A 22,273-nucleotide genomic window follows, 5' to 3' on the forward strand; every position below is an offset into this window, starting at 1 on the left:
ACAAAAGCAAAGGGACAAGAAACCAGGCGGGGAGCACCTCCACAGCCAGGTCTGCTGTGTCCTCCCACACACTGGAGCTGGCTCTTGGCACTGCCTGCTGGCTATCAGTAACTTAACCTGTCTGCTGAAGGAACCTGGCTCCCCACTTACCTTCAGTGCCCATTTCCTGTTTAATAGCGACGGATTCTAGGTAGTAAATTTCATTTAAATTGAATTAATGACTGCTTTGTCTTGCCCAGATTTTTGATCCTAATTAGTTAACTGATCTGTTGGTTTTCTCATTTCTTCTTTAGCCAGTTCACTGTTTAACAATGTTAATAAGCCCCTACCCTCTTTGTCCATTTATTTGCCATATCACAATAACTTCCTTCTTTCCTGCTACCAGCAGTCAATGTCCTGTAATCTAAACACGCTCTCCCTTCCCACCACAGCCTTCCTCCATTCCACTGATGTGCTATCTCCTTTCTCTTCCTCCCTGCAGACTGTTAGTGCCAATAACAGCACAGGCAGCCAAAGCAGAGCGTGCTCAGCCTTGTGACAGCAAGAAGCCAGCCCAAGAGAACTGGAAACAGGGGCTGGGAGGAATGAGGTGCTCTGGCCCTTGGTCAGCTCTGCAGAAAGGAGCTGTATCCTCCAGCATGACACTGGCACATACTTCAGCTCTTGTTTTCACAAGATGTGACTGTCTTCCCAGGGCAAATCAATGCCTTGTGTCAGACTGCAGGAAAACATGCCCTTAAAAAAGCAGCAGTACTGATGAACAAGTCAAGGCCTGAGAAAATAAATGAGGCAACATTAAATAAATTCTTTATTTAGAACAACTACCAAGCTTGTGGATGTACAAGCATATCCTCAGATATGGAGGTCCCAAATTTCTTGCCTTCCTGTCAGTATCAATCCATTAATCTTTTGCTGTGCACACAGATATATAAGATACTCGACTCCACTGTTAAAACAACCCGCCCCCATGTGTGTCCTAGAGGCTGGCCAGCAAATTACAGAGAAGTGTCTTAAAATAATTATTACGAAACTTAGGGCCATTGGCCATTGTGCCAAAGGGGTATTACTCAACACAGATAATCTCTAACAGATCAGATTCAGGAGATCCCATTTCCTTCACTTTGGCAGTGGACTGAGGATTGATCAGCAGTAAGAGCCAAAATAAAAGCAGCTAAGCCAAACCTATTCCTTTTCCCAGTTATAACATAAGAAAAGCCAGCCCAGAACAAGAACAAATCACAGCTTGTCCAGTACCTGATGCCTGTAAGAGCTCTGGGCAAGGCAAGATAAGGCACAGCTCCTGCAGTGAGCTAAAAAGAGAATGTGATCAGGTCACCCCACTAACAAGAAGGTTTAAATAATGTCACCAAGACTAGAACAGCACTGAACCATTCAAAGTGCAAATAAAAATGTGAGAAAACCAGGCTTCCAATCCAGTGGTCTCTAAAGTTAAGAGGGACTGCAGTCAGAGCTGCTCAGTTTAGAAACCCCAGATGAAAGATTCCTGCACTGCACACATGGAAAGCATCTTTTTTCCTGGTCAGCAGCCAGATCAATGCTACCTTTCGAATTAACTTCAGCCTCTAAAAATTGCAGCAATACTGTTCTCCCTGGAAGTGAAGTTTTCTAAGCTGGTGTCCCATTCAGAGGGAACATCCCATGACTGCAGGCTGACCTGCATGGAGAACAGAAGCACTAAAATGATGTGGCTGTAACTACACTTGGCTCAAGTAGGAGAATCCACATGGAGAGTCATATCACAGCTGTACCACCACACAGTTACCCTCCTCCCTGTGCAGATAACACTGATAGCACATAGGTCATGCACATATTTTCTCTTCATATCACTGCAAGCTTGGCCATGAGCACACCCTCCAGAGAAAGTTTGCTTAAGTGATAACATCTATCTGACATCAGAAAAATTCAGAGACGGGAAAGATTAAAAGAACCAAAAAAACATCCAACAGGGCACAGAAATCAGCAGTAACATCTGTCTGCTCAAACCAGACTGGTTCAGAAAGGACAAACTGTCACCCTTCTGACTGGGGGTTTAATGCAGGGAAATCAAGATGCAGCAAGCAACAGCAAAGAGCTTGGCAGCAAGGGAAGAGTGACCCAAGAGCAGAGAGAGGTAGCAACAACATTCACACAACAAGAAAATACATCCCTTAAAAGACACACAAAATGATCTAGGCAAACTGGTCACACATTAGGTCTGTCTTCTTGCCTTTGAAGAGGATGGTCCTCCTGCTGTTTTTAGAAACTTCCAATCTCATTACACAGCAGCATCCATGCACTCCTCACACATGGGCAGATTAGAAAACTCCAGACCTACAAATCTTAGCTTTGGGGTAAGGAAAAGAAACTGCCTTTTTGGTTCAGGATTACAAAAGCTACACTTCAGCCACTCATCTCTCCCTCACTCAGTTCCTCAGCCTTCATGTGCTTAGAACCTCCTCCTCTTGTGAGGGTGAGGAGATTCTTGTACTCAGTGCTGCAATGCAAGGTCTTTTAACCAAGTGACTCCTGGCCTGTTCAGTATTTTACTGGCCTCCTTCATTCTCTCGCCAGCACATCCTACTGTGATTTCCCCTTTTCTCTGCGTGTCCACACTTGAACTCTCCCCAGAAAAGACAACCATGAAGGGTAACAGGTCTACAGAGGAAAAGTGCAAACACTCTGAGATGTGCCTATAAGAACAAAGGTCTCACTCTATTGCTGGACAAGTGGCAGACTGACTGTGACACATGGTTCTAACCCTGGAGAGTTTGCTTCACAGCCTACTCCTGGCCAAAGGGAATCAGCAAAGGGACACCTTGATACCTGCAAAGAGCTCTCAGAGGCAGGGAAGATTTAACTCTGTAAGCAAGGCCTTGCATTAAAGGCCTTTTGCCACACTCTGCAATGAGGTCCCAGACCCAGCAGAGCCCACCTCTCTCCTGGCTGTGCACAGGCTACAGCTCTAAAGGTGGGTCTTTTGTCAAGTGGCTTCAGCCACGTAGCAGCCCTGGTTAATGTGTTATCTACAGAGTCTGCAGCATTGCTGGGCAGTAAAGAAACACTGTTCTTTTATTAAAAGCCAAATAAACATTCTTCACAGCCATCTCTGGGGCAGGCACAGCTCATCTCTTGGCACACCCCTCCTTGCTGACCTGCGCTGGCTGAGCTGTGGTGCTGTTCCTGCCTCTCACTCCAAAGGCACAGCAGCAGCATGGAGCTGGCCTTCCTGTGCCTACACAGAGCCTCTGAGGAAAGGCAAAACACAAATTACCTGGTGCCTGCTGGAAGTCACAAGCAGGATACTGCGAGTTTGCAAGTGCATGCTGGTGTCACTCCAGTCACCTCAGATTTCCCAAATGTACCCATCCCCATCCTACAGCTATGTGCTAGGGACTGGGGAAATCAGATGGACAGCCCTGTTCTTCCCAGCTCCCAGGCAGGGCAGCTACACAGCTCTGCCATGCTCGGCCTGCTTGGTGCATATTCCTCAGACCTACCTGGGAATTCACAAGACGAATTGTTGTCTTTTGCCCCACATCATCTTGAAAGCCCTTGACAGGAGCCCCATTGAATCGCAAGACGGCATCGTGGCTGTCTGAAAGTCAAACAGAGGGAAAACCTGTGAGCCAGCAGCTGGGCTTGAGTGATACCAGAAACAAGTGACATTATTCACCTGCATTTCTAAAACAATCTGGCTAATCCCTGGCTTTCAACCTAACATCCAGAAGTAGCAAGTCAGATTCTTTGGAGGAAGGTGTGGCTCAAACTTCATGATCATTACACTTTTTAAAGTCTGCTCTTTAAAACTACAACCCACTGCTAGGTTGAGAACACAACCCTGTCATTTTATCTCCCTCCTCCTCCTTCCAAACAGTTTACCAGGAGATATACCAATACACAATTAATTTACCACATGGCTGGCTGCAAACTTGGCAATTAGGAAGTAGCAGCAAGCCAGCATCCTCCTCCAGCCTGGAGGCTGATCAGCCCCAGAAACACGTACACCAGCCACAGAGGAAAGCCAAGCTGACCTCAGCCTGCCAGCATGCCTCCCACTGAAATACACCCACTGCTGTGCCTTTAACAGACACAGCTTGTAACACGCCTTGGGATCCACTGAATTTTCCTCTGCTGGCATCACCTCTTCAGATAGCACAGCACTCCTCCAGTACCCTCCTCTGCCTTGGCACAGCCAGCCAGGCCACTGTAACATCCTGCAGTCAGGCTGCTGCTGTGACAGAGGGCACTTGTGCTCGTCACCCTGGCTTCTCCCTGCCTTGAGGCTGCATTTGGATAAGAAACCCTCCCTGTGATCAGAGGAGCTAAGTTAGAGAAGCAGGGCCATCTACATTCACACTGAAGCCACATCACTGCCACACACAGCACCTGCAGTCAGGATCTGTGGGAGTTCCCAAGTTCCAGGGCAGAAGGACCCACCTGGCCCAGAACTGGGTCTTTTTGAGATAATTTTCTTGAAAATGGGAGTGTTCTAACAAGCAATGCTAGAGGCTCAGTAACCCCTGGCAGCAAAGTGATTTCTCAGCTATTTTATTCTCCTAGACAAGTGGGGCTTCCTAAGAGCCCTTCCAAAGCACCATCCAAGCCCAAGAAAGGTGATGTACCTGGAAAAAAGTGTCTCCATGCTGAGAAGTGGTTCTGCTGTTACCACTACAGACCCTTAGCTCCACATCCTACCTTGCACTAATGCAACACAGGGTTATGATTTCCCCATATATAAGTTCAGTCAGACACCAAGCATTAATATGCCCCAAGTTTGCACATTAAATGGCGTTTAGAGACTGCTCAGGCAGAGTAGCTGGCTCTCTGTCTCCAGGTGGTTGTGGTACACTCAGTATCTCTCACATCAGATTTTTCAGTGGCAATTTATAACCTTCAGCAATACCAAACGCTCAGTAAAAGGTGGTTGTTAACAACCCTGCGCTGCTCTGCCAGCCTCTCTTACTCTACCTAATTGCTCATTTGATATCTTAACATGATTACACAGAACAAATATTTCATGGAATAATACCTCAGCAATCCATTGTGCTCATTTACACCAATAGTTAATTTTGAGCTTGTAAGATTTAGTACCTTTTTGGCAACTTCCTCCAACAACACCATGACATTTCCTACATGGAAAAAAGTGGGGAAAAAACATACAGAAATACACTGAATGCTCCTGAATCCTTAATACTCACCCTGCCCAGCTCAAGGCTGCAAGTGCTCAAACTCACAGAAGCACCAGCAGAGTTAACTGCTTGAGCAGAAAGGTGAAAGGTTGTGACCGAGGCACACACAGGGCAGGGACACCAGCAGGGGTTAATGGCATTTGCCTCGGGCACACTACACAGTGACCTCCCCAGCATCCGTCCCTTGTGATCTGGAACAAACCAGCGCTTCACTTCGGGAGGGCTCAGAGCAAGGCTGTGGGAACAATGACAGGGCTTTGCCTGCCCAGCCCATCCCACTTGGCTGCTCCCATGCCCAATCCAGAGGTGCAGGGACTGCATTCCAACACTCCAGAACATCACCTCCCACTCGTGTGAGGGTCTCCTTCCAGAGGAACAAGCACTGGCAGCAACAGTGGAGCCTAACACAGACACTCCTGGGTACAAGCCCGCTGAGCTGGGGAGGCTGTTCAACAGAAGATCACTTCTGTCAAACCTTTAGCTCTGAACTCCAAGAGGCACCCAGACAACCTGAGACAAATACTTGGAGGAAAAGAACTGGCTTCCCAAGTCTTAACCCATCTCACTTCAAACACTCCTAAGTGGCAGAAACATCAACCAGCTCCCACTTGCAATTTGTACCAGGAGGCAATGCTGCTCTTCACCGCATTTTTTGTAGCATTTTAGCACACTTCCAACTGCTCAACCTCACTCTAGCTCCTGCTCACCTGCTGCCTGGACACAGGATTTGGGGGAGAACTTCTGAGCAAGTACCAGAACTAAACGCTGTCTGCCAGGAGGGACTATGATTCCAAAGGCTTTGCCGAAGTTGTCCATGACTGACGGATTAAAACCTATCCATCTACCTGGTTTCAGAAGAAGGCTGCTTGCAGCTTAGTGCAGGCCAAAGGGCTCTGATCCAACAGACAACTTATGAATACACAAAAGCCTGCAAACAATTTCCAATTGAGAGAAACCTCCCAGACTTAAAAACTTCTTCAGTGAAGCTACACTTCAGCAAAGCACGAACCTTAAATGAGCTCCAAACACCGAAAAATGAAGCAAGGTGAGGGAGCTGCAGGCTCTGGAGAATTTTCTGCCTGGTACAAAATCCTGAGTTGAAGACTGCAGAGCTGGTTTCCCCAGCATGCTGCTATTGTAAAGACATGAAAAACTTTGACATCAAAATATGCTTCTTTATAATCCACAAAGACCAAAGCTTCAGCATTTAATAATTAATGCATTAACTAAAGGTGAATATGGTCCGATGAAACTGCAAAGCATCACCTAACTCTGTCCAAGGAAATAAATCCCGGTAAAGTCTTTTGATGGTCTTCTGGGCCACTCAAATTCAGCCAGATGCCTTATGGCTCAGAATGAAGCAGTGCCACTTTTGAAAAGCCTTGAGCAAGAATTAACAGAATCACTGAGGCTGGAAGGGACCTCTAAAGATTGTCTGTGCCCAGCTCTCTGCTCAACACAGATTGCTCAGGGCTATGTCCAGGGAGGCGTTTTCCCCTTAAGCATTTTTTTTTAATTTCTTTTCTGAAAATGTCTTTCTGTATGAATTTCTTCCCTGACTGTGTAACAAGTATTACACAACCCACCCCAAGCCCTCCCAAGAAACAAACACTTGAGGAACCAACACTGCTCTCTGGTATCCAATATGTGTGTGATCCTCCAGTGATGCCAAAGAGATCATGAAAATCAAAAGGACTTGCTACAATAGAACTATTATTACTCCCATCTCCAGCTAGGCTGAAATATTTACTGACTTTAGAAGTTTAACATTTCAACTTGTTCTAAACACCTTTTGACCACAAGAGACTTATCAGTAAGACCATGACAGCAGGTTACCTCTACTCAGCCCAAGTTATAAAACAATGATATTTGACTTCATGCTAACAGAAAGATACCAACCTATCTCCTGTCCCAAGCGAGATGATTTCAGAGACCCTGCTGAGGACACGACAGCACAGCGACCCAGGTGTCCCAATGTTTCACTGAGGCTTTTCCCTGGCAGGTACTGCTGCCACTCAGAGGAACCAAAAGGACCATCCAGCCTCTGTATCATGGTCACATTGACCCTGTCCCGCAGCTGGCAGAGCAACTTCTCTGGGCTGAGCTTAGCATTCCTCTTCCCGTTGTAAGTCACATTGTACTTGTTCATGGCCAGGTAGTTTTTCCTGACCTTCTGCAATCTGGGTATGAGATTTCTGGATGAGCTGTCCTTATCCCATACCTTCCCAAAGGCTGCTTTCTTGGACTTTTCAGCTGTTCCAGAGGTGCTGGCCTTTACTTTGTTTTGGGTACCAAGCCACATTTGGGGTATCTGTCCCAGCTCACTGGCTGCTTCATGGAAAAGCCCTTGTGATTTAACCAGGTTCCATTTCTCCGAACTCCTGTGCCCCTGCAAATCCTCATTTGTGGTCTTCAAAGGATCATAGTAGCTTCTTCTCGTTTCTCTCCACAGGCAAACTGTCAGTGCTACCAGTACCACCACAAGAACACACATTAACTTTTTGAACACATTGATGTGAACCATAGTGCACGGTGCATCCAGATGGGACACCGGAAGGACACCTGGGAAAAAGAAACAGCTCAGTCAGGGCTGCAGGCACAGGTAGAGTCATGGAGATCTGTGTGCAGTGGGAGGGGAGAGAGACAACATCGGGGTAATTCTAAAAGTTCAGGCTGTTTAAAGATCTCATTTCAAGGTCTACCACCCCAAACGCCAAACAGAAAGACCTGAGCTGGCTATCAGCCATCACATGCTATCTAATGGTGACCTGAGGCCACTGCCACTCAAACCTTTTCCCTACTCCCTTCCACAAGTGATAGCCAAATTTAACACACACAGTATCATACCAGCAAGCAGGGTAAGTCACAATGCTTTGCTTCATCTCCCATCCCTGACAGTCAACATCCAAATGGCCAACAAATGCACTTCCAGAAATGAGTTTTAACTTTACCACAGACTGTAACACTAAAGAAGGACATTATAAAAGCATAGAACTGGAAAGAAAAACAAACAAACAAACAAAAAAGCACTGAATTCATGAGCACCAGGAGCTTCACCAGCCTGGTACTTCGGTGGCTTTCCACGCTGCATGTCTGCAGTGGGCTGAGTGCACTCTCAACATCAAACCTCACTGAACACCTGGGGGAAGCCAACTAAGCCCCAGTAACGTTTTGGGGCATGTTTGGGCTCATAAATGCACTTGGATGAGCATTACTCCAGGTAAGTTACCTCTGGAGAAAGCAAAGCCAGACACTGTTGTACAGCACTACCTGTCCTTGTTTGCACTGCCTCACGCTATCAGGAACCTCCAGCTCCCATCATGTCATTAAAGGGGGAATCCAATAGAACTGCCCAAAAAGCAGCTCAAACAACGCTGATTCACGGGGGGCTGGTGTATACAACATACACTGATGCAGAAACACCTCACAAGCAGCACACAGAACCACAGCAGGAGCAGGACAGAAGCTGCTCATTTCCCTACATGGCTGCTCCAGTTGTGGCCAAAAGCATGGGAACAGTATGGAGACTCCAGGTGACCCCAGGAGACAAATACATGCAGATCACTGCCATTCCCAGAGAGGCACAAGTAGCACCTTCCTCCCTGAGTAACCTGCTGAAAGCAAGCTCTGCAGTGCTGGGCTGCTGAGAGGTTACTGAGCTACAAACACTACCTGTGGATAAAGCCGCAGCTCCTCAACTCAAGTCATTTTTGTCTGTTGGCAGATCTTCCTCCGGGGCCTTAAGCAGGATATCCCAAAACACAACAGTTCTGTGATGTGCTGAAGAGTCAAGAAATACCTGAAAAAAGAGAAAAGAGAGAACCTATTAAGGAAAAACCTCATAGTTCTAGGGATGAGTAGGTATTGCCTCATAAGCCTGGTGGTCCCAAAGAAGCTGTTACCAAGGCCTGGAAGGACAGCAGCAAACACCACATAGGCATCTAAAATGCCTAAATGCCCACTCAAAATGGGCATTTTCCTTCTTTGTCAGAAATCTGCTCTCAGCTAGAGCAGACTCCAGCTCACAGGCTGCCTTGTCTCTGGTCCCACCAGAGTAACCAGACCCACCCTGAGCACTGGATACACCCATGATACAGTGAAGGAAATAACCTGATGCTGGTGCTTAACACGATGAACAGGGGAAAAGAAAGAAAAAGCTAACTTTTCCTTGGGAAATATCTTACTGCCTATCCTTGAGTAATTCAGGCACTCTTGCAGAGAAGACTCCCTGCTTTTTTGGAACAAGACTCATGGAAAGCTGCTTTATATAACATATCTTAATCCGTATCCACAAAATAGATAAATGTGGTTTAGACTTTACAGTTTCACTCTGCCAAGGAAATGCAGCAATAGAAAGGGAGATTTGACAGCATTAGCTGAGAATCAAGAAAATAGCTTGCTTTTACAGGAAGTCTGAGTCACTACAATGACACATGAGCTAAATTACAAAAGCCATCCTTTACAGGACTAAATACTAAATTACTAAAGTATCCTAATGCTGACAACTTATATTTTAACTTTATTAAGGAACAAAATTATTTTTTATAGAGCACTCCACAATGAAAAAGCAAATATCGCTGTACCTCCTGTTCTTAAACAACAGCGCTCAAGAAACACCAGTAATTCCAGCTTTTATTGAAGTTATTTGCCCTGCCTTGATAGACTGTATAAATTTTCATTTCCTTAAGCACAAATGTACTAGAAGGGCACACTGAAGTCCTTCTGAACCAGGAGAGGTACAGCAGTCTGGAGAGGTGAGGCACCAGGAGGGGATACACAACAGCCCTGGGCTCTGTTTTGTGAGGAGTAATGCTCTCCACACCGTTTATGGCTCCTCTCCGGCTGGGGTCTCTCAGATGTCCCTGCTGCCTCCCACCACCCCCTCTGCAGCTGGGACCCCACAGGGACAACTCACTGGGGCCTGCCCGCTGCCACAGAGAACAAAAGCACCACATGAAGGCAGCTGACTGCAAAGCCATTTACTGATGGAGAAAGCAGGCAGCCTCCACGCAGTCAGGGCTCTGCTGGCAAACCACGCACACAGCAACACCTCCAAATCCAGAGGAACAACAAAACAGAGCTGCCAGTGTCAGCGCAGTACCGAACTCTGAGACGCCTCCCTCTGACCATGCCTCATGCAGCCCCCAGCCTGACTTCATTCACACTGTATCTTACAAGAGGCAAGGATGTGGCTTCTAGAAAACTCAGTTAAGACCGTCTGTGCAGGGAGGACAGAGCCTCAGAGCTGTTGGAGATGTCCAGAGCCTACCACCCTCAGAGAAGAGCTCTCTGCTCCAGGCCCTGTTGGACTCTGCCCTGCTTTTGACTTCAAAAATGTTTCCTGGGGGGTTTCCAGGTGGAGGTGATAGCAGGCACATCTCAGTAACCACCAGCTTTTCTTCTCACACTTGAATCATCTAGAAGGGTGGCAGGTTCATTACAGGGAAACAACTTTACAGCTCTCTGCAAACTCCTGCTGGGACGCTGCTTGTGGAGGTGCACAGCACAGGATGCCCAGCAAGTCACAACAACCCCTCTCTTTTCCAGGCCACTCAAAGGCACCTGGAAAACTTACCTTCTGCACAAATTATCCCCACCTCTGACTGTACACACTGCTGCAATGTGAACAGTTCATTTGTTTTGATTTTTAAGCTGGCAAAGCAGGCTCTGCAAACATGGTTTAGCAGAGCCACAACATTTCAAGATACCTTCTGTTCCCCACAGATACTCTGAAATTCAGCTTAATTGTTACTACTACTTCACATAACAGGATTTTATTTGCACAAGCAGTGCCCTAAGATGGGGTCCCTCTCAAGCATTCTGCCACCAAACCTCTGGTTGTGGAGAAGGAAGGCAGCTGCTCTTCCTGGCAAAGTGACACAAGTGGCCACTTGTGTGCACCTCTGTCTGGCAGTGGTCAGTACAAAGATACTTCTCCAAAGGCGTTGGAAGCTTGCCACATGCACAAAACACAAGGTGTCAGCTATGAGTATGAGGAAAGAAAGGACAAAAAAAACATTCCCCCAAACCTAAAAAAACACTTAAACAAATAGCTATCCCTTTGAAACCCAGAACCTGACACAGCTGTAGGGTACAGCACTGGCTGGCAGGTTAAGCCCAAACAGCAAGTCATGTGAGGGCAAATTAATCCTGTTCAGAGAACAAGTGAGGGATGTGATATCTTCAAGGCAGTCAGGGAAATACATTCTGTCCACACACTCATATACTTAACCTTTATTGTCCAATTATCTCGCTGGTCTCAGGTCTTAACCAGCAAAAGTACACATGAGTGTGAAAATCCTGCTCCTCTGGTGTCCCAGAGGCTGCTGTCTGCCCAGGGAGCTGCAGCTAGCCATGCCACAGCAGAGAACACCCAGCAAACCTGATTTCCACATTGCATGGTAGATTTACCCCAAAAATGCTAAAACAAGAATGCTCATCTCAAACAGCCCTTACCTGTCTCCTATAGCGCCCGACAGCCCGTACACAGACAAACCACACAAATATGGACAAAGGTATGAATATGCTTCTTTCAGGAAATGCACACAGCTTCCCAAAAGTTGTGTCATCAGCTGTACCAATGCCCATCCTCTGCACATTTGTTTAACTGGTTCTCGAAACTACTCACATTTCCCAAACAGCCCGAGGCAATGAACTCTGCAGTTGGCGCAGACAACCCCTCCTCTCTTTTCCAGGCTCTGTCCCACTTGTTCCAACTCCTCTTTGCACAGCACCTTTTCCATCCCTCAGATGCCCTTGGTCACCCCCCAGCACCGTCAATCCCTCGAGGCAGGCACACCATCCACCCCTGCTGAACCCGCACATGCCACATGGTCCAGCAGCAACACAACAACGGGGCTGATTTGTTCTCCTTCTGAAACTTCCTCCCTTTATTTCCTTTCCTGACCACTTCTGAGCCCTGACCTCTGCACATCTGCAATGACTTCAGGTTGTTTTGCAAGCTGCCCCTGGTGCAGACCAGGAATAAATACATTTGAAAGAGCATTATCTTACCCCTGCGAGCGGAAGCTTCTGTGCTGCCCAGGCACCCAGGATGAGCAGAGCCCTGTGCAGCTGCTCAGGGCTTCCCCCGGTTCCAGCAGCCCCTCTGGTGACAAAGGCAGCCAGGCTCAGAACTCAGCCCTTCCTCTTCTCCTCTGCACATCTGTTATCAGTATTCAAGAGTGGGGATCCCAGAAAATCCCTGAGGGATTTCTGTGATGTGAAACCTGAGCCCTTGCTTTGCTACCTGCTAGAGGCCACTAATGCACCTGTCTCATCCCACAGCAGGTTAGGGTGGATTTTTCTCAGGCTCCTGGTGAGCAAGCTCACCAAAACCTTGAAAATTCAAGGTCTCCCTCTCCTTGTCCACGACCTTCTGAAAATGAGAGAAGAGGAAATACACAGATAGATTTGAAATGTGACCCTTCTGCAAACACATGATGAGACTTCTTCGTTAGTTCTTACATATGCTATGCTATTTTTATTATGTTTACTGGTCTGAAGCAATGGATCCTACCAGAGTCCCTCTGAAACATGACCATGTGAAATAACACCTTTAATTTAATTTAAATGATGACTTGAGAGACGTAACCCCTGGGGATTACAGGATATGCAGGAATCACATCCACCTGGTCTACCATGCCTCTCCTTGGTCCTGCCATTCATACATCAGCATCATTCAGCTGCAGTTTTCTTCTCTCCGATGGATGCACAAAAGCTTTTTACTTTAGCAAGTTGTTCCTCCATCTTTTTTCTTTTTTTTTTTTTTTAGATAATGTGATAACTATTTCATATTTAAACGCAGAGCATTTACATTTCTTTCAGGATTTCCTTCATTTATGCATTTCCATCTGCACCCACAATTATGCTGTGCCTACTCACAAATTAGGAAAGCTTTGTTCCCAACTTTTGCTGGTGTATTTTGGAATGTTTTTATGCTGCCCTATATGAACAATTTATACTTAACTACGCCTTTCTATTCCTTTTTTGGTACATTCTCAATGCTAACCCTTTCCTCTATCCAACACCCTCTGTAAAGCATCTCTGAAAAGAGAGTGGCTGGTACCAGAGGGTGAATGAGTTCCCATGTGTGTGGAAAAAGAGGAAAGATGTGAAAATGTAGGGCAGGAATTCTTCTGTTCAAAATAACATACTCAAGGAAACCTAAGATGAGAAAAAAATTGGATTCAAAAAGGAACCTCAAAACTGTATCTGCTCTTAAAAACTATTCCTGATCTAAAGAAAAAATATTTGTCAAAACCCTTAATAGTAATAAACAAACTAGGCTCATGCCATTTTGCAAATGAAGAAACACTTTCCACATGCTGGATACTCCAGATAAAAAGGTGATAAAACATTTTCCAAGGTAAAGGTCTGTCCCTCTGGAGCCAAGTTTTAGATCTGATATCTTATTTAGCCCAGCCTGTTAATTCAGCTGTGTGTATCATGATTTTGTAAATACATAAGCAGGGAAGGCTTGCTTCTACCAATTCTTGGTTTCTTTCCAAAATATCACTGTGCTGTGAAAATAAAACATCTGTTGAGCCATACTTTTAGATGTTTGCAATGCCACCAAACAGAACAAAACAGAAAAGGGAGAATGAGGAAACTACACAGAGATTTGAAGGGGGGAAAAAAGTACTTTGTATGAAAAACATGGTTGAATTTCAGGTGACACATTGAAGAGCTGTACAGGTCACTTGTAATGAAAGTAAATGAATCATCTGTTAGTCCTGCCTGCATTAAAAATCTCTGCATGTGCCAGTGAAAATGTGCTGCTGTCACGGCTGAAAAAAAATCTTCCCAGGAGAACCAGAGAGGCAGATTCTGGGGGGAGGCACAGGGGAAAGTTTAAGCATGTGTTTCATTTTGGTTTTACATGTCAACAAACACTGGGATTTAATATAAGTCAGAAGCCTTTATTTCTGACTGTGTCAGCCCTTTATTCCTGCTCTTTTCTATGCGCCATGTTGGTTTTGGAGGGTGGCTGTGCCTAGCAGCACTCTGCCTCCCCTTCAACCCTCATTAAAAGGCAGCAGCATTTTCATATATAATAATTACAAAGTAAGTATTTTATACAGATCTAGTACCTTAACCATAGTATACATGTATTTGAGTTTTGCCATGAAAGTATTCTAAATAATAATAATAATATTCAGAAGTAAAAACTGCTTTCTGAGTCACAGGATGCCACATAAATCCAGGATATCAGATTTATCAGCACTTCATCTAATTAAAGGCTTACATTTAGTCTTGTTATAGAGGGTGCTTTTAGTGGCTCATTGTAAGGGTTCCAGTTATGAAATATACTGAGGCAAATAAAGAGTGAATGTAGTGGACCATGCTTAGCATCCTCTTTGGGGGGTTACTTGCCCAGTGGGACAGCGTATTAATGAACTCCATAACAGGACCAAGCCCTCAGCTGGTGGGAGCAGTACTTCTTTCTCCCTTACAAACGCCCTTCCTTATCCCACAGGCAGACAGACACCTGCTGATCGCTCCTTGTTAACAGCAAGGGACAGGAAAGAGAGCCCCATCTGCACGGGGTGCCTGCACGCCCCAGGCCAGCTCTGCTCTCCTGCAGCACACTCCTGCCTGGATGCAGTCTGCCAGGTGGCCACATGGCAGCTCTCGGTGCAGCTCAACACAGAAGCCATTTCCTGGTGGGCATTTCCATGCCATGAGGGTCTCACTCAGCAAGATACCCGGAGACCCCACTTAGTTACAAACCTTTCCCATTTCTGAAACTGTCAGTTTCACCTTCAGTTGGAGAAAAGTACGTGGATGAACAGCATCAACTCCTGAAAATGCTGCTTTTTCTTCCATACTCAGTGTCAGGGCTTTACAAGTGAGGATTTCATCATTAGTCAGCTTTATCACAACCATTCCCACAGGGAAGCCAACAGCAAAAATCCACCCCCCCCCCGCCCAGCTTCAAAGACCAGGATGCTATCGGTCATTTGTGACTATTCACTTTACATGGAACATTACACCTTCAAATCATTCCCCCCCAGGCATGTGTTCCTCTATGATGTTTATCCTTCAGAATGAAAGAGGGATGCTTCTTTATTTTAAATTAACAGTGTGTGGCAGGTCAACACTTTAATGCCTCTGCAAATATCGCTGCGTGCCAAGACATGTAATCGATGTTCCGTGGCCCCAGGACAACAAAACTCCCCGTGTGCCAGCTGCAGAGACACAACCCTTCAGGATATGTCTGACACCAGCCCTTTGCAGGTGGAGACAACGTCTTTCTTTCTCACGGACAATGCAGTAACCCTTTACAACTTGCTCAAAGAAGACTAATTCAGTTTAACCTAAGACCTAGTCTTCCACTAAGTGAAATAAACTTGCACAAGTCTGGATCTACCAATGCTGGTTTTCAGTCCCATTGTGCTATCAAGATTTATTTTTCTCTACAGACCCAGAGTTCATCCCTGTTGGGGATGGCAGGGCTGGCACTCAACAAACAACAGTGTTCTACCACACCAACTTCACTGGAAGAAAGAAGCGAAGTATCAGTTCTGGCTATTGACTTCAGAAAACCCTACTCAAACTACCGTTTTAAGCAAAACACTTCCTGCATCACATTTAAAATAAATTGGTTTTTACTAAGAAATCCGTATGCAAAGACACATACAACTGTGAAGACTGTTTATCAAAAAGTATCAGGTGCTGAAAAAAAGGCAGGTCCTGATGGCAACTAAGAGAACATTAGAAAGGACACTCGCTAGAACCCAGCAAAGGAAATAATTACCAGAGAAATTGTAAAAAAAATCACGTAACAAGCAGTTCAGTTATTTATCCAGCAAAAAAATCAGAGTAGTTCCTTTCTCTGTAAGGAACTTGAGGCACGGAGGACAAATGGAAACTTCAAAATTAGAGTTAATTATTTTGTCTCTGATAAGAAAGGAAGCAGGGAAAAAAACCTGTGTTACAGTAATCAGAATTTTTTCATACAAATAAAAAGCACTTGGTTTTGGTCTCCATAACCACAGCAATAGGAAAGCTTAATTGATATCACTTCACACATCACCATTTCCACTGAGAGTGAAACGACCAGAGGAGAGCCAGGTATAATGCAGGTTGTGGAGAAAGCCCAGGTCTAAGCTCAGTGTCAGGCTGCAGCAGAGCAGCCAAGGAATTGATGTATCCCAAGATCCTGGATATCCTTTGCTGTTGAAGCAGCAGCCAGGTTTTCCAAAGTCAGAACATCTGCAGTAGCAGATGCCAAATATCTTTTGCCAAAGCACATCAGATCACAGGGAGCTCTTGGGGTGGCTGAACTTCAGCAACAGCAAGTCCTGCCCTGTTTTTCAAACACATTTGCCTGCTGTGCTCCTGTATCAGCATTTCAAATATATCTACTGTCAATAAGCCCACAAAAATATTGCCAGGGAAGCAACTTTGACTAAATACAATTCAATTTTATAAATCATAAAGGTATAGCACAAAACTAGGTGCCAGACATATGCAAAGAAATTTAAAGAGCTTAAGACTCCTCCACCCTCAAAGTTTCATGTACATATTTAGAAGAACAGAAAACACTAATGCAACCTTCCTGAGAAAGCCTGCATTTGAAACCTCCTTGCTATTTTCTTCCCCCAGCATCCTCCCAGATGCTTAGGAAAGAAAAGCAGGTTCAGCAGTACCTCCTACCCAAACCCAAGATTATGTCCTCTGCTTAAGGATCCAGCATGGGGAACACTTTGCAGGAACAAACAGGTGCCTCTCTGATCTGCAATGCCCATTCTTTGGTGGGATGGAGGACTGGAAAAGCCTAGCACCACCTCCAGCTGTAAGCTCCCGAACACAGCACACCACGCATCCGGCAGCTCCATGGTGCCACGCACATCACAGCCAAAGAATTCCCTTTTTCTTTCCCACTTACACACCCTGACAGTATCCCAGTGATGGATCAGTGTTGCTATGGGCATAGCACGAATAGATCTGAAACACAACAAATCCACACAATTGCTGAAGGGAGGAAAACAGCATGCTTGAAATACACGTAAAGCTTACTGGGGTTATTGAGAGGCCAGGAATGCAATAAAGGCCCTTTTAATGTGTTTTATCATCTCTTCCCAGTGTTTTTAGCCTGCTTTCTTCACCACCAGAAAACCAGGTGTAGAGCCTGGAAAGCACTACCCAGCTCCTGGCCCCAAACATATCACTTCAGAACCAAGTCCTGCAGCAGAGCCTGCAGATGACAAGTGGATGGATCCATCATGGATCTGAATCACTGCCCCAGTCCTTGATGCAGGCAGCTTTCTGCCTGCTGGTATTTAAGATATTTCAGGTACATGGGACTTTGAGAGATCTAGACAGATAATTCCAACAAAAACAGAAGTTACTCCCTAAAGCAATAGAGGAGGCACCAGACTTTTTTTGTATTTCCTCCATTAAATATTGGCTCTCATACTGCCTTTAGTACAACACATTTAGTACAACACAGTCTTAGAAAGAGGCTGTAAGACTCAAAAAAGCTCTCTGAGCCTCCCAGAGCACTGAAAAGTCCTCATCTTCTCCTACAACCAGCTGGATGAATGGATGTGGTAAGACAGGAAGGATGATACATGGAGGAACGGGAGGAGGATGTTATTGCCAAGGGCTGGCCTCCTGCTCACAAGCACACAGCTCCTTCTGACCACAAAGACACCAGACTTCCTCCTTCACAAAGGGAACTCTCCCCAGACACAGAAATCAGGCATCTGTCATGCCTGGAATGGATGCACAACCCTGTGCAGACAGGGCGGTTGCAGAAATCCAGCAGAGATGTGCCAGGTGCTGGCTGCACCCTGGGGGACACCATGCCTAACTGCTTTAGATCAAGAGCTGTTGGGTGTTTCCAACAGCAGTGATCTCACTCAGTGCCACAATATCCCAGCCTGCCAGACTGGGGGAGGATCTGATGCCACCTCTAGCACAAGGCCATTTCTTCTTGCTGCTCAGCATCCAATCCAAGCTCAAAGTGGAAAAGCACTGGGCTTAAAGTTCACTGAACATTAAACAAGGCTGACTTTTCATCTGGTTCAGACCAAGTTTTAGATTGTTACTCATTCATTTTATTTAAACAAATCTGCCTCCCATGCCATCATAGTCTCACAGCAACTGATCCTAGGTGACTCTTTGTCTTCCCTTTCCTGCTAAAAGGATCCTTAACAGCAAAGTACCTCACTCTCCTCTCTACAAACTCCCCTCCAGGTTAACAGAATGGGAACTTGGCTGCTACCATACTATATTTTAAGCTTGCACAGACATCTGACGGTAAAAAGTCCTGGATATCTCCTGACAAGAGGCACACAATTTTTTTCCCCCCCTCCTCATGCTGTCATACCAGTATCCCCTGAGGCTAAACTGGCAGAGAATCCTCAAGCCCCAGGTATGCTGGTTAGAATAACTCCTCTCATGTAGGAAGAACCATAGCATTTTAATATTAAAGCAAAGAAAAACAGCAGAGCAGCCTAGCAAAGTTGTCTTAAACTAACATAGGATTTTTAATTTGCACTTCACTGGTCTTTTTGTTTGTGGGTTTTTTTTGGGTTTGGGGCTTTTTTCTAATTATTTTTGAAGAATCAGGCCAATTCAGCTAAAGTAGTTCTGCTCCACTGAAACATGTAGTCTCTTTTGGACTCATAAGGAACACATGTACTTGTATATTTACATACATAGCCTCATCTATTTTTGAGTTAAGAAATAATGCATTCAAAATACAGTGACATTTCAGAAATAAAAGCTTTTCTCCTAAGTCCAACATGCATATAGACCAGAGTTGTATGTTGTCAAGGGAAATTACTTTCACATGGTGTTAGCTCTGAATTTTTTTTTCCCCTCACTCCAAAGTAACAAATATAGAAATCACTAGTTAAAATGCATCAGCCTAATGAATATTTTCTGAAGTCAGCTAGAACAGCAATTTAATTTAATTTTGGGTATTTTCCCCAAAATAAAAGGCTAACAATTGTAAGCCAGCCCCAGTGTATAGGTTCTTTATCTTGTCTGGATCTCTGTACAGCATTATCTTGAGGCATCTCAAACAGTGGAAGCACCAGTGCTTCGGAAACTTGCAGCAAACCTCCCATGCCATTTTTGGGAGGTCTTTGACTCATCATCAGAGCTCTTTCAGAGATCTCGGTCGTTATGGCTCAAAGAGGTGAAAAATCATTTGCATGAGAGCAGGGGAGCAGAGCAGAAATTCCCCACGCTGGTCTGGATGCAAGGGCTCCTCCAGAGCCTTGGACGTGGCCACGGCGCTGCTGCCGGGGCAGATGAAAGCCCCATGCTCTGACCTTCCCTGCCCGGCCCCACCGAGCAGCAGCCCCGGGCTCTGCTCTCTGCCCTGCCCGGCCCCACCAAGCAGCAGCCCCGGGCTCTGCTCTCTGCCCTGCCCGGCCCCACCAAGCAGCAGCCCCGGGCTCTGCTCTCTGCCCTGCCCGACCCCACCGAGCAGCAGCCCCATGCTCTGACCTTCCCTGCCCGACCGCACCGAGCAGCAGCCCCATGCTCTGACCTTCCCTGCCCGACCCCACCGAGCAGCAGCCCCATGCTCTGCTCTCTGCCCTGCCCGGCCCCACCGAGCAGCAGCCCCATGCTCTGACCTTCTCTGCCCGACCCCACCGAGCAGCAGCCCCATGCTCTGACCTTCCCTGCCCGGCCCCACCGAGCAGCAGCCCCATGCTCTGACCTTCCCTGCCCGATCCCACCGAGCAGCAGCCCCATGCTCTGACCTTCCCTGCCTGACCCCACCGAGCAGCAGCCCCATGCTCTGACCTTCCCTGCCCGGCCCCACCGAGCAGCAGCCCCATGCTCTGACCTTCTCTGCCCGACCCCACCGAGCAGCAGCCCCATGCTCTGACCTTCCCTGCCCGACCCCACCGAGCAGCAGCCCCATGCTCTGACCTTCCCTGCCCGACCCCACCGAGCAGCAGCCCCATGCTCTGACCTTCCCTGCCCGACCCCACCGAGCAGCAGCCCCATGCTCTGACCTTCCCTGCCCGACCCCACCGAGCAGCAGCCCCATGCTCTGACCTTCCCTGCCCGACCCCACCGAGCAGCAGCCCCGGGCTCTGACCTTCTCTGCCCTGCCTGACCCCACCGAGCAGCAGCCCCATGCTCTGACCTTCTCTGCCCGACCGCACCGAGCAGCAGCTCCATGCTCTGACCTTCCCTGCCCGGCCCCACTGAGCAGCAGCCCCAGGCTCTGACCTTCCCTGCCCGGCCCCACCGAGCAGCAGCCCCGGTGCTGAGCACCCATCATCAACCACGGTGGTTCGCCAAGAGCTGTGTTCAGAGCCTAGGGACACCCAGCGCTGCATGGAGCAGGGGAGGGAGGCTGGAGGTGCTACCCACGAGAAACTGGGTGCTTTCCTACTGTGCCTGCATCTCTGGGAGTCTCCTCTTCCTCCTGGGAAATCTTCCCCTAAGGTCCCTCACAACCCTTCCAGAATCCATACAGCACAAGGGGACACCCTAATTTCTCTGGCCTTTCCCCACAGCGCAGCAGCAGGAAGCTGCCTTCCTGCCTTGGGGAGATCCTACCATCAGTTCTCCTTCCACCATCAACTAACCTTCCTTCTTGGAAGTCCTTCCCTTATCTTCAGTTTTGGTCAGCTTTTCCTTCCATCTCTCCCAGATCCACTGCATGCAGTGCCTGTTCTGGGCTCATAGCCTCTGCTCAACCAGGTATTTCAGAGCTTCTGCACATGTCCCACAAAATGCTTCAAGTGCAAAGCAATGTCTGAGATGAATGTCACCTGCCACAGCACAGACCTCAGAGAGGAAAAGCCACAAGCACACAGAAACAGAGAGGCCACAGAGCCACATACACCAACACACAGCTCCTGACAGCTGACAGCACTGGTGGGACCCTCTAAAGCACACACAGAACTGCAGCCCAAACAGGCAGGTGAGTTAACACTGCACTCCAGCACAAGTAGAATTAACTGCACTGGTAATCTTACACAATACCATCCTATGTGCATCATCCCATTATCCTGAAGGGAAACTATTACAGTACATGGTCAAAGGCTTTGCTGCTGGTGTCCACTTACCTGGACACCCACCTTGGAAAACCACTCCTAAACCTGGACACAACACACTGAAGCACATCCCTATCCTCTCCTCTGCCTACCTGTGCCCAAAACACAACAAACCCTCTGCTCCAACAGGCAGGTTCTGCCTCTTTCTAAAGCAGGAGGGAGTCAGAGGCTCCCACACAGCCACAGGGAACACTAGGGCATGAAGTGTGCCCATTTTTGGTTTTACTTCCCTATTTCAGAGAAAAGTCCCTTTCCCACTTCAGCTATTAACCTATAAAACAGTGTAACTGCTGAGAAGAGGGTGAGCAGAGATACAGGTATTACAGACCAAATATATTACTTTGCTGGTTTTCAAATATACATCTCCTTCAGCAGCCTTGCCATCCTGCAATCCAGGCCTAACCAGGCCTGCCTAGTCTGGAACCAGACTTAGTAACAGAGGGCTGGGTTTGACCGTTTGACAAGGAAGACTTCTGAGCATTTCAAAAGAGGCTCAAGATTTTGTTCTGGCACAAACGCAAGGCAACTCTTCAGTGCTACCAATGCTCATTAAGAGAAGTAGTATCTCCACACAAAAAGTGTATCTGAGCTTGAAAGGTCAGCTTGGCCTTGGGTTTCAGCTGCCCCAAGGCAGGCACGCCATCAGGGCCAGTAGTCCCAGTGCCTGGTGCCTATCTGTGCCTTGCACATGCAGGCATATGTTCCCTCCCCAGAGAGGATGCATCCCATGGCCAGGAGATCCAGCCACCTCACCACACACCCAGCATCACACCCCAAGTCACATCTTTGTCCAGTGAGCAGAGGACTTCCACAGAGGTACAAGGGAGAACAACAGAACTAAAAAACTCTTTGTCTCTGTACAACAACCAAAGCAAGAAGTCTTGCAGTACAGGATTGGCTGACCTGGTTCTTTAATCCTTTGTTCTCCACCCAATCCCACCTAACCAGAAATCAAGCTGTCTCCAGTTTAGTTTTCTTCTTTCCTCAAGGAAAGAGTAGCTGCCAGAGATGCCCAAGGCACTGGGCTATGCTTTTTCTTTTCCA

General features: G+C 46.9%; 1 protein-coding gene across 4 annotated transcripts in view; it reads right to left on the reverse strand.

Annotated features, from left to right (window-relative positions):
• Positions 1-22,273, reverse strand: part of ST6GAL1 (ST6 beta-galactoside alpha-2,6-sialyltransferase 1) — a 43,924-nt gene that overhangs the window by 6,115 nt on the left and 15,536 nt on the right. For all 4 annotated transcript variants that reach the window (XM_040074526.1, XM_040074527.1, XM_040074528.2 and 1 more), the window contains 3 exons: positions 8,862-8,988; positions 7,089-7,751; positions 3,498-3,595 (listed from right to left, as the gene is read on the reverse strand). In XM_040074526.1, coding sequence (XP_039930460.1) covers positions 3,498-3,595; positions 7,089-7,713 — 723 coding nt within the window. In that variant the 5' untranslated portion in view covers positions 7,714-7,751; positions 8,862-8,988. The remainder of the gene's footprint in view (positions 1-3,497; positions 3,596-7,088; positions 7,752-8,861; positions 8,989-22,273) is intronic.

This window comes from Hirundo rustica, chromosome 10 (assembly GCF_015227805.2).
Source record: "Hirundo rustica isolate bHirRus1 chromosome 10, bHirRus1.pri.v3, whole genome shotgun sequence".
NCBI lineage: Eukaryota > Metazoa > Chordata > Aves > Passeriformes > Hirundinidae > Hirundo > Hirundo rustica.